The sequence below is a fragment of the Vigna umbellata genome, chromosome 1 (genome assembly GCF_029865625.1).
Source record: "Vigna umbellata cultivar VRB3 chromosome 1, Vumbellata_1.0, whole genome shotgun sequence".
Lineage (NCBI taxonomy): Eukaryota > Viridiplantae > Streptophyta > Magnoliopsida > Fabales > Fabaceae > Vigna > Vigna umbellata.
The window spans coordinates 107,767,824-107,785,098 of record NC_142165.1 but is presented as its reverse complement, the minus strand read 5'-3'; the positions used below and the strand labels follow the sequence as shown (position 1 = coordinate 107,785,098).

The 17,275-nt window shown below is 32.1% G+C and overlaps 2 protein-coding genes and 1 non-coding gene across 13 annotated transcripts; 1 reads left to right on the top strand and 2 right to left on the bottom strand.

Annotated features, from left to right (window-relative positions):
- Window positions 1-420: 420 nt before the first annotated feature.
- Window positions 421-5,267, top strand: LOC124825188 (Tetratricopeptide repeat (TPR)-like superfamily protein). 11 transcript variants are annotated; one of them, XM_088105486.1, is made up of 5 exons: window positions 421-2,468; window positions 3,250-3,420; window positions 4,658-4,706; window positions 4,945-5,055; window positions 5,132-5,267. In XM_088105486.1, exon 1 carries the CDS (start codon window positions 500-502, stop codon window positions 2,237-2,239), a length of 1,740 nt encoding a protein of 579 aa, XP_087961612.1. In that variant the 5' UTR covers window positions 421-499; the 3' UTR covers window positions 2,240-2,468; window positions 3,250-3,420; window positions 4,658-4,706; window positions 4,945-5,055; window positions 5,132-5,267. The 11 variants fall into 11 exon arrangements, with proteins under 11 accessions (XP_087961612.1, XP_087961613.1, XP_087961614.1 ...); XM_088105487.1 differs by having other exon boundaries at window positions 4,941-5,055; XM_088105488.1 differs by having other exon boundaries at window positions 4,658-4,710.
- Window positions 5,268-5,961: 694 nt separating this feature from the next.
- FASS (tonneau 2 (TON2)) lies at window positions 5,962-11,772 on the bottom strand. The gene is made up of 12 exons (XM_047297756.2): window positions 11,467-11,772; window positions 11,231-11,322; window positions 10,696-10,758; window positions 10,504-10,602; window positions 9,967-10,125; window positions 9,710-9,781; window positions 9,389-9,521; window positions 8,063-8,127; window positions 7,778-7,853; window positions 7,414-7,515; window positions 6,921-7,113; window positions 5,962-6,471 (listed from the first exon to the last, which is right to left on the bottom strand). The coding sequence occupies exons 1-12, from the start codon at window positions 11,603-11,605 to the stop codon at window positions 6,234-6,236; spliced, it is 1,431 nt and encodes a 476-aa protein (XP_047153712.1). The 5' UTR covers window positions 11,606-11,772; the 3' UTR covers window positions 5,962-6,233.
- On the bottom strand, window positions 6,605-6,722 carry LOC124825430 (small nucleolar RNA snoR104). The gene has a single exon (XR_007027783.1). It is a non-coding gene; the product is annotated as a small nucleolar RNA snoR104 (small nucleolar RNA).
- Window positions 11,773-17,275: the final 5,503 nt, after the last annotated feature.

Genomic DNA, 17,275 nt, shown 5'->3' with positions numbered 1-17,275 from the left:
TTTGTATTTCTCTTGAAAAGTTGATGTTGTTAGGTTGATAGGTTAGTAATTTTATATGAGAAGCATAGACCATATCACAAGTTAGTGTTTGTGATTTTGGACCCACCACACATGCAGTAAAGACAAAATCCATTATTGTTTTCAATTGCATTTGTTTTTGAAGACTGAATCCCTAACCCTAACACCTGTTTCTAACACTGAAAATAACTGACACATGGGAAAATAAAGAAAACAACTACTCAGGCCATGATTGATCACAAAAGTAAAGAAGATGAAAATTGAAGAATAATAAATTAAGAATAATATATAAAACAAAATAAAATGTTATGAAAGTTTTGTAATTTGATTGATTCAATAAAAGATAAAAAAGAAATAAAACATATGTAATTATATTTTGTAATTTAATTGAACATTATTAATGTTGGCAACTGTCAGTAAGGTTTGTGCTTGGACTGAGTGATCGATGTTTCTTCTTTAAAGCAAATCCAAGAAAGCTTAAATGGTAGTTACCAAATTGGTAACCTTGATGAAACAATGTTCAACTGTGAAGCAGGCAAAGCAAATTCATGCCCACATATTGATCAATGGTTTTACTTTTCTTCAACCCCTTTTAATTCATCACATGCTTCTTTGGGATGTCCCTAACTATAGAACTGTGGCACACTATGCCTACTCAATGCTTCACCATTTGCACAATCCAGATTCCTTCTCGTGGGGTTGTGTTATTCGGTTCTTCTCTCAAAAGGGTCTATTTACCGAAGCTGTTTCTCTGTATGTTGAAATGTGTAGGATGAGATTGTATCCAACTTCACATGCTATCTCCTCCGCACTCAAGTCATGTGCTAGGATTCAGAACTTGTTGGGAGGTGTATCAATTCATGGGCAAGTTCATGTGTTTGGATTTCATACTTGTGTTTATGTACAAACAGCCCTTCTTGATTTGTACTCGAAAATGGGTGACATGGTGACTGCTACACACGTGTTTGATGAAATGGCTGAGCGAAATGTGGTTTCTTGGAATTCTTTGTTATCTGGCTATCTAAAAGCAGGTAACTTGGATGAGGCCCAAGATTTTTTTTATCAGATTCCCAAGAAAGATGTTATATCTTGGAACTCTATGATATCTGGGTATGTTAAGGCAGGAAATATGGATCAGGCGTGTACTTTGTTTCAAATAATGCCAGAGAGAAACCTGGCCTCTTGGAATGCAATGATCACTGGTTTGATTGATTGTGGAAGCATAGTGTCAGCAAGAGAACTTTTTGATGCAATGCCCAGGCGAAACTGTGTATCTTGGATAACAATGATTGCTGGATATTCGAAGGGTGGGGATGTTGATTCTGCTCGTAACCTCTTTGACCAGATGGATCACAAAGATTTGCTCTCGTATAATGCTATGATATCTTGTTATGCTCAAAATAGCAAACCCAAGGAAGCCCTTGAACTATTTAATGATATGGTTAAACCCAACATCTACATACATCCAGATAAAATGACTTTTGCTAGTGTTATATCAGCTTGTTCTCAATTGGGGGATCTGGAACATTGGTCCTGGATTGAGTCACGTATGAATGACTTTGGAATTGTTTTGGATGATCATTTGGCTACTGCTTTAATTGATTTGTACGCAAAGTGTGGAAGCATTGGCATGGCATACGAGCTATTCCATGGCCTGAGAAAGAGGGATTTGGTTGCATACTCTGCAATGATATACGGATGTGGAATAAATGGAAAGGCCTCTGATGCAATCAAGTTATTTGAACAGATGCTTGCTGAATGTATTATTCCTAATATAGTCACCTACACTGGACTCCTAACTGCCTATAATCATGCTGGATTGGTTGAAAAAGGTTACCAGTGCTTTAACTCCATGAAGAACTATGGACTCGTGCCTTCAATTGATCATTATGGAGTCATGGTTGATCTCTTAGGGAGGGCAGGATATTTGGATGAAGCATATAAGCTTATAATAAATATGCCAATGCAACCCAATGCTGGTGTTTGGGGAGCTTTGCTTCTTGCTTGCAGATTACACAATAATGTGGATCTTGGGGAAATAGCTGTTCAGCATTGCATTAAACTGGAGAGTGATACAACTGGTTATTGTTCTCTTCTTTCTAGCATATATGCTTCTGTTGGAAAATGGGATGATTCCAAGAAGATGAGAAAGGGTGTGGAAGCAAAGGAAATCATCAGGATACCTGGATGTAGTTGGACAAGCAACTTAACTGCTCCATGATTGGCAGTCTTTGAGGGATTGAATAGTAGCAATGAAGCAGTGACGGGAGGTGACGAGGAACGTGATTTGGTTACTGACTCAATGTCATAATTTATCCATTATGTTTGAGGAATTTGAAGCTCATGGTCTATAGCCTTCCCTTAACCTTTTGCTCCCCTTCATTGGCAATCTAGAATGCGTTCGGCCTAGACTTATAACTCAACATACAGGAAACTTGAATGACATACTGGTAAAACAATTGACACGCTTGCTTGTTTTTGTGCAATTGTCATCAATTATTGACTATCAATGTTGTGATTTGGCTAATATTCCCCACTGTCCTCTAGTTATCATTTTTTTGACAAAAACTGGTTCATTTTTATTTGTCATTTTTTTAAATTTTAAGATAATAATTTTTTTCAATTATACCCTTAATTTAATTAATATGGAGAGAGATAAATTACTTATGATTACAGAAAGACAAAATGTAATGACACATAAATGTACTTTAAAATAAGAAAACTGAAAGAGTATAATAGGTAACAAATTTAAATTGCGTTAAAAATAAAAAATTAAATGATTTCCTTGGTTTTGGTGAAAAAACCTTAAAACTATGAACATATACAACTTTTTTTTGTTAGTAAAGGGTTGAAACCGTAGGTGTTGTGCGCCGGGATGCAACAGCTGTGAACTTGATGGTTTGAGATACACGCTGTTATTTGATGCCTAACTGCCCATGGTTGGTGTTGAATTTTTAAGTTTTAGGGGGAAAATTTGCCTTCACCTCTCATGTGGGATAGAACAGGCTTGTGGTGTTTAGCTATAGGCTATTTTAGATTCTTTATTGTATATAGACGTTGTTGAACATTTTTGTTTGTTCTGGTTTTTAAATTTATAATCTCGGGTTTCTTCTTCAGAGATATTTTGGAATATAATTTATTTTAAATTATTTTAGAAACACCCTTTAGTTTAGATTTAATATATTGAATCGTATTGAATCTCTTTATAGGTCATTTTGTCTATAATTGCAGATTGTATAAGACAGTTTATGGATTTTTGGACTCTATATTTGGATTTCTTTGGCATTCATGTGAGACCCCTAATGTGATCCAAACATTGATAGACTCTCATCATCATCAGAAACATGAAGATGGATCAATCGGTTATAGAGTCCAGAGATTGGCAAGTATCAGTTTTTGAGGGTATCATGTTCTGTCTTACCCCTTTCTTAGTTATACTTGATTCAACAGTTGATATTTTCTTAATTATTAACCTTTCCCGTGTCTTAAACCCTCAGCCTCTTAAGTCTTTTATTGGAGATGATAAGTCATTAGACCTTTATGTTCTTATCATGTTAAATAGTCTCATATTGCTTAGGAGTCAAAGGATTAAGAGAGTTTAAATACTCTGAGGCGCCTTAAGGACCAAACAGTATCCGTGGCTGATAACATCTCGAATATACGGTGATTAACCACGAACTTGGGATCGGAACAATGACATTTACTGAGGCCGACAACGGAACCTTCCCTTAAGTCTTTATTGGTATCACCAGTTATTCTCCTTAGACATTGACTACAAGCTTATGTTTCTATCATGCGATTTGAAATCGGAACAGATAAATTTCCCAAACTTATGCCACATTGCTTCTGAATGTACAGAACAAATAGGTCCTAAAGGCCAACGGTTTTTTTCCTTAAAACTTTATGAAGTTTGAGAAACAACATGGCGGCTTCCTTTGTTCAGATGTATAGTTGTATTGCTGCACACAAATTATTCTTCTTCTTTGATCCTCCTAGACGAGGTTTACATGGGTGATATCTTTTAGTTTTTAGTTTAGATGTTGACTCTTAGTTGTATTTCCTCTATTTGAATTTCTGTATTGGTACAAAAGATATTCTTTTAAAGTTTTAGAATAATAAATAATAATATATTGAGGGAAATCCAATTGTGCATAACTCATACAGCAGCTTTCAGTATGTTCTTTAATAACAGAAAAAACAGATACGGAATATATAAAATAATCCTCTTCATTTTTTCATGGTAGTTTGCAAATTGTTACAACTTTCAATCCTATCATTTTCAATATTCATCTTGTAATCAATTATTCAAATATGGGATGCTGTTAAGCAATTGTCATTGAAGTTAACTGTTGACGTCAGAAAAAATGTAGTGTTTTTCATATAGGAAAAGCTTGCATCAAGAAAGTGTTGTTTAGTAATGTCTCGAGAAACTCATTGAGATTCACCAAGTAGATTGTTTAAAACGTTCTCTTAATGTCTTTGGAACTAAACACCATGTTATCCTTTTCTCTACCTCTCTGCGTGTTGATATTGTCATGGAACTTCCGGTGCTTTGTTTATAATAACTGTGAACTGTATTTTGTTCTAACTCTTCATAAGCTTGAATACTTATTTTTTATTATAATGGTGTGTATTTCAGGAAAATGAAGTCAGACACAGAGCAAGCCGAAAGTTGCTGAACGCATGTGGTGGGTGGGTTTTCTGTATGGTTTTAGGATTCAGAGTCATTTATCCAATGCTTCTGGTCCATTCTTATCCATAAGTCCATCTTTGCTTGTTTATATATACGATTCTAAATGCAATGAGTAGTGTTAAGCAAGCAGAACCTGCGAAATATGCAGATGGGATTCTGACTGATATTTTTATTGAGGTAAAAACGCTTTAACATCTATTGATAGGTTTTTTTCTTTTGAATGTTTAAGTCAGTATTCAGCAGAGGAACACCTAGTCTGCATGAAAGGAACGAGGAATAGAATGTGTACTTGATGCTGCTAAAAGTGGGAAAGAAAAGAACTTTGAGCGGTCGTTTCTTGCAATGTAAAAGTTGGCTTAGTATTTTGAACCTGGTAGTACTTCAATTTTATCTTGCTGAAGTCTGCTCTACTCTTGACAGAAGAAGACTTTACCAAATCATGGCTAAACATTTGCATTATCTGCTTAAAGATAAAGAGGAAACAGCTTAATATTTCATCCTTTTGACAACCACACTATCCAATTGGTAAGCAGGACTTGTAGAAACTATCGTACCTTCATCTATTAATTGTATTCACTTGGGCACCTATTTTACTTTACTCGCTTCAATAACATGAAAGGATAGAAAGATCAGATACAGAGCAGCATACCCTGAATACATAGGAATTTACCTTTTGTTCAAATTGATCATATATAAAATGCGATATTACCAATATGTTGATTACACACATTTAACACACTAATCAAAATTTAATTAAATTTTAAAAGTGTAATAATTTACATGTGGTAAAGATTTCCAAACCTAAGCGCTCATAAATGTTTCTTAAATTACAACATGTAAAATTTTCAAACAATTCATGAATTAGAACTTCAGTTTAATTATCTCCTTAATTGTAATTTAATATCTATTTGTGACGTAATGATCTAACAAAAATGTGGATAAAAACTCGATTAAATTGTTTATGAATTCAATTACAAACTTTTACAATGTTAAATAAAAAATTTTACCATTAAAAATTCTCAGTAAAGATTAATTTAATATAACCTGTTTACAACTTTTCAATGAAGATTAATTTAATCAAACAAACAGAAAAAAGCCTATGCATGCTCCAATTGAATGCGCAATTGAAGGAAAAGAAAATTTACCCAAATAATTTTGATTTATTGTAATCACAACGAATTTTTTGTCGTGGGGTGTGAAATGTAACATTTCAATTTACTTTAAGAATCCTCTTAATAGTATCAGACATCTTTTATCATAGATAACAAAGCAATATCATTACTTTTTATATCAAATCATCACAAGAATTTGGCTAAAGTTTAGGACCGAACTTTGAACCCATGGCTATACTACATACACACTAATTTATGATGTTTTTACAGTTAAGATGTCCAGAAACACAACTAATTCAACATTTAATAATTCAAACATGAGCAGTGTTTTACATCTTGTGATTGTGAGGAATCCTAAGTTGAAATGTACCCGAGGCAGAAGTTTTATGTTAGCAAGGCCCTGATCAGAGTTATTCTTCTTCAGGTTCTTCTTCCTCCTGGAGAAGATTCTCTCTATTGTCATGAGCCCAGAAACCACGCACATCTATGAGCATGCTGGCTACAGTTCCACCCTGTTTGCAGGCCAGTAGGTCTGCCAATGTTATCTTGAGAGGATCAACTGGCTTAACCATATCCCAGATTTCATCCCTCACATCTTCAATACAAAGTTCATAGTTGCCACCCTCAATCCATTTATGGTGTACATCTCTGTTTTTTTCACAAAAAAAGGGCTAGTCAGTGAAAAGTTGAAATAACAATGTCAGATTATGAGTATTACATCTAATTGCCAGTTAAGGGAGGCCAACGATCTCCGTGGGTTCCATCTTACAATTAATAACTAATATGTGACTGTCTATTTGAGACTTACAGCACTTGCTCAAGCACTGCAAGCAGGAAAAAACAGCTCTTCTTTATAGGAAGATTGTATCAGGCAACATCTGACCATCTAGATGCTCCCCTTCTATTCTTCCAATAATAGCATTAAATAATCATTTCTGGTTTAAAAAAGTTTGTTAACTTATTGTGCAAGAAACTAATATTATCACCACAAATGGAAATAAAAAAGCCCAAGAAATATAGTAAAGAAAACGAATACTAGCAAAAAGACGAGGAAAATAGTTCATAAATACTGGTATACCAACGGAATGACAGTTTACCTGAAAAGGGAGTGAATGTCAGCTGTAGTGAGGTAACCCCTCCCTTGAAGATCAAGGCAACGAAACAAGTATGTCAAGCCTTCTGGAGTATCTTTGTTTTCTAAAGCCAGAACAAAGTCCAGGAAACTCTCAAAATCCATCTCTCGAGCATTCCCACCACCACTCTTTCCATGACGAATATGTTCATCATATACTGCAAGAAGTGCATTTGTTTTAGTTCATTTACAAATGAGTATCAAACTATGAATCACATAATCACGTTAAACATTGCTAAACTAAACCAAGATTATGTTCCAATTCAGCACTAAAAATTAGAAACACGCACAATAGGGAACATATAAGGCCATCAACCACAATTGTTATTATAAATAGGAAATTGGAGGAAACCAGCATTTTGGAGTTCAGAATATGTAAATAGTTGTCAGTACCAACGGTAAATATGTGCCAAAAATTACACCATATCTGACAAGGGTATTGCCATAGTAAAATTTACCTCTCTCGATAAAAATATCAGTCAGAGTCCCGTCTGCATACTCTCGCAGCTCTTGCTTGCTTAATGTACCATTTGTATCTTTATCAAGAGCAAGAAACATGTCTGCAGAAAAATTCAGAACGAACAAAATCACAAATCAACAGGAAATAATTTTAACCCTACTTGTATTCATGATTTCTATTCATCATGAAAAATGAAATTCAGGCCATTCAATGTATGAGTTTAATAAGAAACTCGGTATAACTTGATAAGAATGTTGCATTGAAAATCGTATATAAACAAGCAAAGATGGATTGACAGACAAGAATGGAGCAGAAGAATTGGGTAAATGAGTCTGAATCCTAAAACTATACAAAAAACACACCACATATGCGTTGAGCAGAAGTCAAAGAGAACCAGTTTTCGGCTTGCTCTGTGTCTGTGACTTCTTCTTCACTTTCCTGAAATACACAACATTATAACAAAAAGTAATTATTCAAGATTATGCAGAGTTAGAACAAAATACAGTTCACTGTTCCTATAAACAAAGTAAATTAATCATGTGAGGCAATGCTTTTAAACACCAGAAGTTCCCATGACAATATCAACCAGCAGAGAGGTAGAGACGTTTAGTTCCAAAGATATTAAGAGAACATTTTAAACAACCTACCTGGTGAAGCTCCATGAGTTCCTGGAGACAGTTACTAAGCAACACTTTCTTGATGCAAGCTTTTCCTGTACAAGAAAAAAAAACTTCAATAATACTGGATAAAAGTAATCTGCATTAGCTGAAATTCAAACAAGCAAAAATGGTTGAGCAGAAGCACTTAAAAGATAAATATAATTAAGATATGACTAAATCAACATTTTATTGAGCGCTAACTAATTATTTACTGACCCTAACTACTTAACTTGTAAACCAAAACCACCAATTGGAACAATTTTTCATTTCTACATTATAACATGAACAAGGTACGTTAATGCACCCCACCCTGTGCTCAATGCCTTATTAGTAGTAAATTATTTGCAACATAGTATCTAACTGAACATTCATGAAAGAAACTGATCAAATTATATCCTTTAGGTGCTTGAATGAGCAGTAATTTTTAGTGGTATTCAAGAAACTAAGATGTAAAATTCAACGTTGTCTCCGGAATAACAAACAAATAAGAAACAGGCAACAGACAAGATGACAGCACCAATATTAGTTATTAACTAGATTCCTCAATAAACCAGCCAACGCTAGTTCAACATGTTTTATGGTCCAAAAGTTTATAACATGGCAATCAACTTTAGTGGCAATTGAGTTGAGGTTAGAATATAAGCATCAACTGCTTTTATTTGATAAAACCCTGTATAGAGACTGGACATTCAGTGGGAACATATTTGGGAAGATTATGTTTCATCAAGGTGTGTCATTTTGTCATCAGTAGTACCACACGTCAGATTCTGAAAATAGAAAAACTCGGATGGAGAATGGCAACATATGCTAGCTTGAGTGCTAGATATGACAAGCAAGGTGTTGATTAAATGCAGATTAGATGCTCTATGAATCTCAAACAATAGGTTTAAATATTGGGAGTTTCTCCGTGTAAATGAGTTTAATGATTTATTGATAGCTTTCTGGGGTCAACGGTTCACTTCAACGACAATTGCTAAACAGCATCTCCGTATCTGGATAATTGATTACAAGATGAATATTGAAAATGATAAGATTGAAAGTTGTAACAATTTGCAAACCAAAACGAAAACATTGACGAGATCTACTTTTTATATTCAGTACTCCAATTTCAGTCTTTTTCTTCTCTTATTTAAAGAGCATACTGAAAGCTGCTATGAGTTTTGCCCCTCCGGATTTGCCTCAATATATTTCTATTTATTATTCTATATTCTAAAAAGAATGTCTTTTGTATCAATACCGAAATTCAAAACAGAGGGAATACAACTATGAAGCAACATCTAAACTTAAAAACAAAAAGATTTCAGCCATGCAAACCTCGTCTATGAGGATCACAAAAGAAGAAGAATTTGTGTGCGGCAATACGACAATACATCTGAACAAAGGCAGCTGGCATGTCACGTAACTGCGCCAAGTTGGGTATCAGACCTCGGATATAGGCCTCCATTTCCTGAAGAGCAAAGTAAATAATAACAATAATAATCATGAAGGTTAACATAATAAGAATGTAAGAAATTGTTCAAATACAATTTGCTTTCAAGCTTCATATACATAAAAGTAAAAAATGAATAAATGAAATAGTGAATTTATGGTTCAATTTAAAATGATCGAAAGCCTAAGAGCAATAAGAATTCATACATGTGGCTGAAGAAAACCATCAGAATCCTCATCAAGCTCACTCATGTCAATTCTTGCCTGTGTAAGTGAAACCTGCATAACCATAACCAGTACTCAGTAGCTTTCACAAACATTAGATAAATTCATCATGTTCAGGTACATGCAAACAACACAAAAAGTTTTAATGAAGAAACAATAATATAGCGGCATTTATGCTGAAGTATTCAGAAGAATTAAACAGCAATGCCACTGAAATAGCACATTGGCAGGTGACATACCGTTCGCATCACATAAAGGTAAAAAGGTAGAATAGCAATTCTTCCCAGTTCATCTTTCTCAAACTTCATAAAGTTTGAAGGACTGAAAAATCTTCGGCATTTAGGACCTATTTGTTCTGTACATACAGAAGCAATGTGGCAAAAGTCTTCATAGTTCATCTATAAGAAACGAATTGAAGTCTGCATTAGGATTGCTATGAAAATAGCGTATAAAGCTAAAGAATATCCATATAAACAACGTTACAGTAACTTTGAGATTATCAAGGATAAAATCTTGGCTAAATTATAAATTAGGTGAATAAAAGCAACTTATATCACCCATTTAACAGGAAAAGAAATAATTTAGATAGACAAATAGGCATCTTTGGAAGTAGAGCAAATTTAACTCATCACTGAAACATATACGATTGTGCCAACAAAATTCCATTAAGGGTTTTGTGGTAGATTTAAAAGATTTATTATAAGGCGAATCTGGTTTAATATGCCGTAAAGTTGGGAAATATGGAGAAGCAAAACAAAAATGTGAAAATGTCAAACCTTTTCTGCACCAGTAGCATCATCAATCACACAATTCTCTCTTAAGCACACCCACATAGCATCCAAATCATCAGCATTCAGCAAAAGATCCGATTGTTTCTGTGCAACACACACTGGGAATGTCAAAAATTAAGAATAAACCAACTGTTTAAGCAAGTATGACCAAGAAAGTGGTAAGACAGAACATGATACCCTCAGAAACCGATACTTTGCCAATCTCTGGACTCTATGACTGATTGATCCATCTTCAGGTTTCTGAATGAAGATGAGAGCGTATCAATGTTTGGATCACATGAATGCCAAAGAAATCCAAATCTAAAGTTCAAAAATCCACAAACCATCCTATATAACCTGTAATGATAAACAAAATGACCCATAAAGGGATGCAACACAACACACAAGGGTGTGTTCTGTCTGTTCTAAACATCAGGGCACTAGTAAATGACAGTTATCTTATCGATTTGAACTCGTTCCATAAACTAGTCAATCTACATGTTGTTATTTTTGTGACTATACAAACATATTCATACGGAAATACTGTGAGAAAAAATGAAAAGGCAACCGTAAAGGTGCCCATCCTTAAAAAAACAAAGCACAGCGATGTCTTCATGAATCCACCATCGGTAATAAAGTATAAGAATGTAATAAGTGTACTTAGTGCAGGCAATTCGTGCATAAAATATACAAGAAAAATGAATATGATGAAGCGATGCTTTATTTCACGTGCCTGCTTGTAGAAACTTGGAATTGTACCAGCTTCGGCGCTTTTCTTCTGCTTTTCTTTAAAAATGTCGAGCAGAATTCTCTTCGTTTCAAGTTCTGCGAAAGGGGGAATACATTGAGCAATCATTAGGGTTTGAAAAAAAAAAACGGTACTCAATTAACGGATTCCTGATCCTGACGACGCCGACACAATTCATCAACAATAACGAAATGTAACCAAGAAATGGGGCGAATACTGACCCATCAAGGCTTCGGATCCGAGACCGGCGCCGGATCCGATGAAACGGCGAAGATTGCGGACCCATAGCATGGAGGACGCCGGAGGAATTTTTCGATGAGGGGCGTCATGGGTTTCGCCGTCGCTGGAGCCGCTGTACATAGCGAAGTGAAGTCGTAACTCGTAAATAACTAATTCGTTAGAGAAAGGATCTGAACGAAACTCAGTGAAGTTTGTTCTCTTTCAGATTCAGCTTTTGAATTCACCATAACATAATCATCTCACTCACACACACACTTTTCATCTTCCTCTTCTTTTCATCCCTAACCAAACTAATTCTTCTACTTTTTACTTTCATTTTCAGATTAGGAGAAAATTAATCTACAATTAAAATTTTTTTTAAAAAATATACAGTTACAAATTTAAATTTCAGTGTTACATTTTTTTTAAGTATTTTATATGGGCAAATTGCATGCAGGAATAATCATATGAAAATACAAAAATAGTTTTAAGTAAAACAATCACATCACTGAATTCACAAAATTTCTCATCAACCTGGTAAACCAGTAATTCCATTTCATTTCTACCGACAAAAAGAAATATAAAAAACTTATCGATAAAAATAATAACAACATAGCGCGATGCTTAAATTATTTAATAAATTAGTTCAATAAGAAAATAATAAATAAAAAACTTAAATAAACTTGTTTAGAATAAATATGAAAAAAAAACTTACGTGATGAAAATAAGCAAATGAATCAAATTTAGTTAAGTGGAAGAATTCAATTTTTCTTAGATAAAAAAAAATTCGATAAATTTGGGTCTGAGAATGCTATGAAGAAGGAAAAAATATATATGTTCATGTTACATGTACCAATATCTCTCAAATTCTACATTTAATTTTTTAAGTGTATGTTTTTATAATTTTTTAATTTTATATATAGAGAGAGATGTTCTAAAATACAATACTACTAATGTATACTAAATAAAGATAAATAATAATACATTTTGAATTGACATAAGATATTTATTTTTCACATATTTAGAATTAAATAAATTTGGAAAACATAAAATAAATTTGGAAAAGTAATATGAATGATGTTTGCATTCTCACAAGTTACGGAAACAAAGGAGACAAGAATAGAATTAGCTTAAAAGATGATACCTTTGCATTTATTTATGATATGACGAATAGAAGAATAATTGTCATTGGTGAGAAATAAAGATGTATAAAATTGTCAATGTCATATTTATAATAAAGCACAGAGAATATTGAAATTTATAATTTTCCACAATACTTTTTCAACTGATCAGAAATAAAATGCAATGGCCGACGTATTAAATACCGCTGATAGGATTCGTACAAAGATCTAATGAATGTGGTTGAACACATTTAGAGAAGATTGAAAGAAAGTGAAGGAATTTTAGTAAATATGGAGTGCATAAAGAAGGCATGGACGTGGAGGAGGAAATTGCGAGATTGAAGTCACATCCACAGTTGTAACTTCAAAAATAGGGTACACAAATCTTGAAATTAGTTCAGAGAGAGGGTAATTCTGGAAATTTCACGGAGTCATAAAAAGTGAGGTATAATAATAAAGAAAAGGGGGTTTAAAGAACAATAATCTTATTAAAATTTGATTAGATGACACAGCACCTCCCTACACCACCTCAGCTTTCTGTACCACCACATTTTTTTTTTTAAATTTTAAAACTAACCTTTATATTTTAAAAAATCCTACACACCCACTTCTTTTCTTCAATCACATCCGTTTAAGATTTATCTTTTTTTAGTTTTTAATTAATTAATTTATTGTATTAATAATAATTATTTATATAAACAAAATTAAATTAACTTACGTAATATATTACGATAATCTATAAATTAATTAAAATATAATATTTAAATAAACTAAAAATGTGGCACATAGGTTGATTATAATTAATTAAAAACTTTTATAATTTAATTAAATTAATAATTATTATTTAATTAAATAAAATAAATTTATTTATTACGTAATTATATATAAATTAATTTTATTTAATAAAATAATTATCATTAATTTAATTTATGTATTATTATTTAATTAATTATTTAAATATTTCTTATATAATTACTTAAACTGATGTGCCATCCGTTAAGGCTTTCTTTATTTATTTTTTTAGTTTTTAGTTTTTAGTTTATTAGTTTATTGTATTTTAAATTAATTTATGAAATATCTAATTTTTTATTTTTTATAATATATTATGTAAATAAAAAATATTATTAAAATAAAATCTAAAATAAAAACAATAAACTAAAATATTAAAAAAGTTAAAATATGTAAACGGATGTCAACATCCGTTTAAGGATGTCAACAACCGTTGTAGGTGAAACCGATATTGACCTCCGTTTTATAGCAAGTCTAAATTGAATATGGGAGTAGTGGAAGGAACATTTGGTGGTGACGAGAGCAATACTCCCATAAATTTGGTTAAAGTGTGTTTCCCTCAATGGGCTCCCAATCAGCAAACAGTCCACTTGCTTTAGAGTTCGGCTATTGCTTTCTGCACCCCCATAGACTAAAATACCTGTTTTTCTTTACATCACACAGTTGCTATGACTACCATTGTCGTAATTACTTCCACCATCGCCACACTAAAGAGTAAGATGGAGAAAGAAGAGAGAGAAAAAAAACTTATTTCAAAATATACTTTAATGTGTTCCAAAACCTTGTTTTACAAAACTTATTTTGGAAAGCTCGTTTCAAAAGGTATTATATATAAGTTTAAAATTCTATTCTAAAAAACTTATTCTATGATATATTTCATGTAATATGAAAATTATATTTAAAAAAATCTTATTCTAAAAAACTTATTTAAGAAAATTTTATGAAACAAGTAATCTAAAAGTCACTTTTTCAAAAATAGTTTTTTTTTTAAGTTTAGGAATGCATGAAGAAATTATAGGCGTGGAGAAGAAAAAAAAAGACAAAAATATATATTTGGTTAATTTATTTTCGAATTTACATCTCACTTTAAATTAACTATCGAAAGGGTTAAGTATACTTCGTAGCTAAGACTTTGTTTTAAGGAAGTTGTGGAATATAAATGCGAAATATAATAAAGATTATTTTCTATAAATGCGAAATATAATAAAGATTATTTTCTATAAATGCGAAATAAAAATATAAATTATCGAAATAAAGAAGTTGAAAAGCGGAGAAAAAAGCTATCATCTTCTGTTATGTGAGGAAAATGCGAAAATTGAAAAAGAAAAATATCTCATGTTTTTCTACACATATATAATAAGAAATAAGTTCAAATTAATTACTATCATAACATTTTAATAATATATATATATATATATATATATATATATATATATATATATATATATATATATATATATATATATATATGTTAGTGTCATAAATCTTTTATTAATATTTATATTTTTGTTTACTACAATTAATAATTTAAATATTAAATAATAAATAAAATTAAATTGTTAACGATAAAAATATTAATCTCACTTTTCATCGTTTTAATGTTTTATATTTGATTTAAAATTTCATTTTTCCCTTATTTTTTCTCTTTTTTCTCTTTCTGTATATTTACTCTTATTTTCTATATCACCTAATAAGGAAAAACACAAAAGAAAATTATTGGAGTTATATAAAGTAAAAAGAGGTGATGTAACTTGTGAGGGCCACACAAATAAATTTATACAACTGAAATAAGTATCATTAATAAAGACACTAATTGGTTTATGAAGGCATGTGACTTTGGTAGACCCTAATAAACAATGACAAACGCAGCTAACCAATCCCCCACAGATATTTTTAAAGAATTAAAAAGTATAAAACACGATGTTTAAAAAAACGTATTAAGAGACTCCTACGTACCATTATATAGTGGCAATATTTGTATTTATATTTTTTAATTAAAAGGTTTTCAATTTTTCATTCTAATTAGAAAAAGAAACACTATAATAACACTTGTAATTTTTATCTTTTCATTAAGAAAATGATTAAACAGAGAGAAGAAAAAGGGGCTTCATCTTCATAGGTTTTCCCTTTCTCATTATATGCTTAAACTTTGTGCTATTCCGAAGGGCTAAGACCAATATCAAAATATTTAATACAACCAATCATACACTTTGTCTCTATTCTTCAACAGAAACAATAATATATGCACGTCCTTATACTTACTACAACGTTAAACAAGTTTATTACTCATAATTTTATTATTTTTTAAAAAATAAATAGGTGAATTTTAAGTTTAATTCAATCTATAAAACTGGATTTTATTTCACTTATATATTATAAATTGATCTTATCTACAGTGATATAGAATTTTCAATAATATTAACCTCGTTATAACTTATCACTTAAAAGTTGTTATGTGAGCTTACCGAAGGGTGTAACGTAGAATTTGATTACTTTAAACCTAAGTTTTGATTTGAAAAGTATGATTGTTGTCTCCAATCACGTGAGAGGCTTGCATGTTATCATGTCACTTTGACTAAAGCAACAATAATGCATAATTGGATGGCAAGGTTGCGAAAGAAGAGGGTTTAAAATTCGAAAAAAACATTAGTTTGTGGAAGGACACGAGTGTGGTTGTTTTTGAGCAGAAAGAAGCCGAAGCATCAAAAGCTAACATGGGACAGCTTTGAACCAAAAGTGCTTCCAAGAACACTTGTCACTTAATTAAACATCATTACTTAGTTTCTTCTTCCGTCAAAATCCAAGTCCTAAAAAACATGTTTATCTTTTTCCCTAAATCCCGGACGACCTTTAACATTAGCAAAAAAGTGTGTGCCACTTTTGGAGAATGTGCACAATTCCATTCTGACCATAAAAAGTTACGTGCTAAAAACCATCTCAGACAAAATAAAAAACAAGGCATAATAAACAATCAGAGCTACCTTTCTTTGCGGTCTTGTTTGGTCATTATGGAAGAAAAACATCTATTTTAGGGATGTCTAAAGCACCTTGTCAATATGTACCCTTTGCCAACCCAACTTCAAAGTCACATCTTTTGAGACACCCATTGACTAACCTTTTTTCTTTCTTAATGGTAACTTCCAAAATCTTCCATTGCATTTCATTCTTCTTCCTCTCTTCAAATCAACTTCTTTCCTTAATTACCCACCACTGTAATAATCTATGTATACTTTTCCAATGAGGCTTTTTTTTCTTTCCTTTTTATCAGATATTATTCACTTGGCTTATAGCACTCTTCCTCGTGAAAAAAACTAAGACAAGAGAAAACTCCATGTCCATTTTCTGAATTTTCTATTGGTGTGTGTTATTTTCTTTCATATTAGTAGTCATTAAGTGGTCTTGATGCACGAGAGCACTATGATACCATGCTAATATTTTGCTCTTTCTCTCTGGGGCCCAAATGGAGCTAACATACTATCTTTCTGCCTCTTGGAATCTTTAGTGGATGAGTCAAGCTTATTGGATTCAAACCCCAATCAATTAACAAACACAAACGACTAATCAATCTTAAACAAATGTTTGTTGAGTCCGTGTGACATCTCTATCTTTTTATGAGCCTACATGGTTGCAAATTTTTTTGGCACTGTTAATCAGTATCCTACTGGTTAAGAAATTTTAAACGGGATTTTTCAGTTGAAGTTCATATTAGAAACTGCATTGAAAATCATTGCAGAGATATATTAGTGATGTTTTTTCAATGAAATGCTTTTGTTTTGGATTTCTTAACCAGTAAGATGATAGTCAAAAAAGAGAATTGGCACTAGGAAATAATGTGCTGAGAACAACAAAACGGCTTGACCCGTTTGTATGATTAGCATTGTGCTATTTCCAATGCTTATAG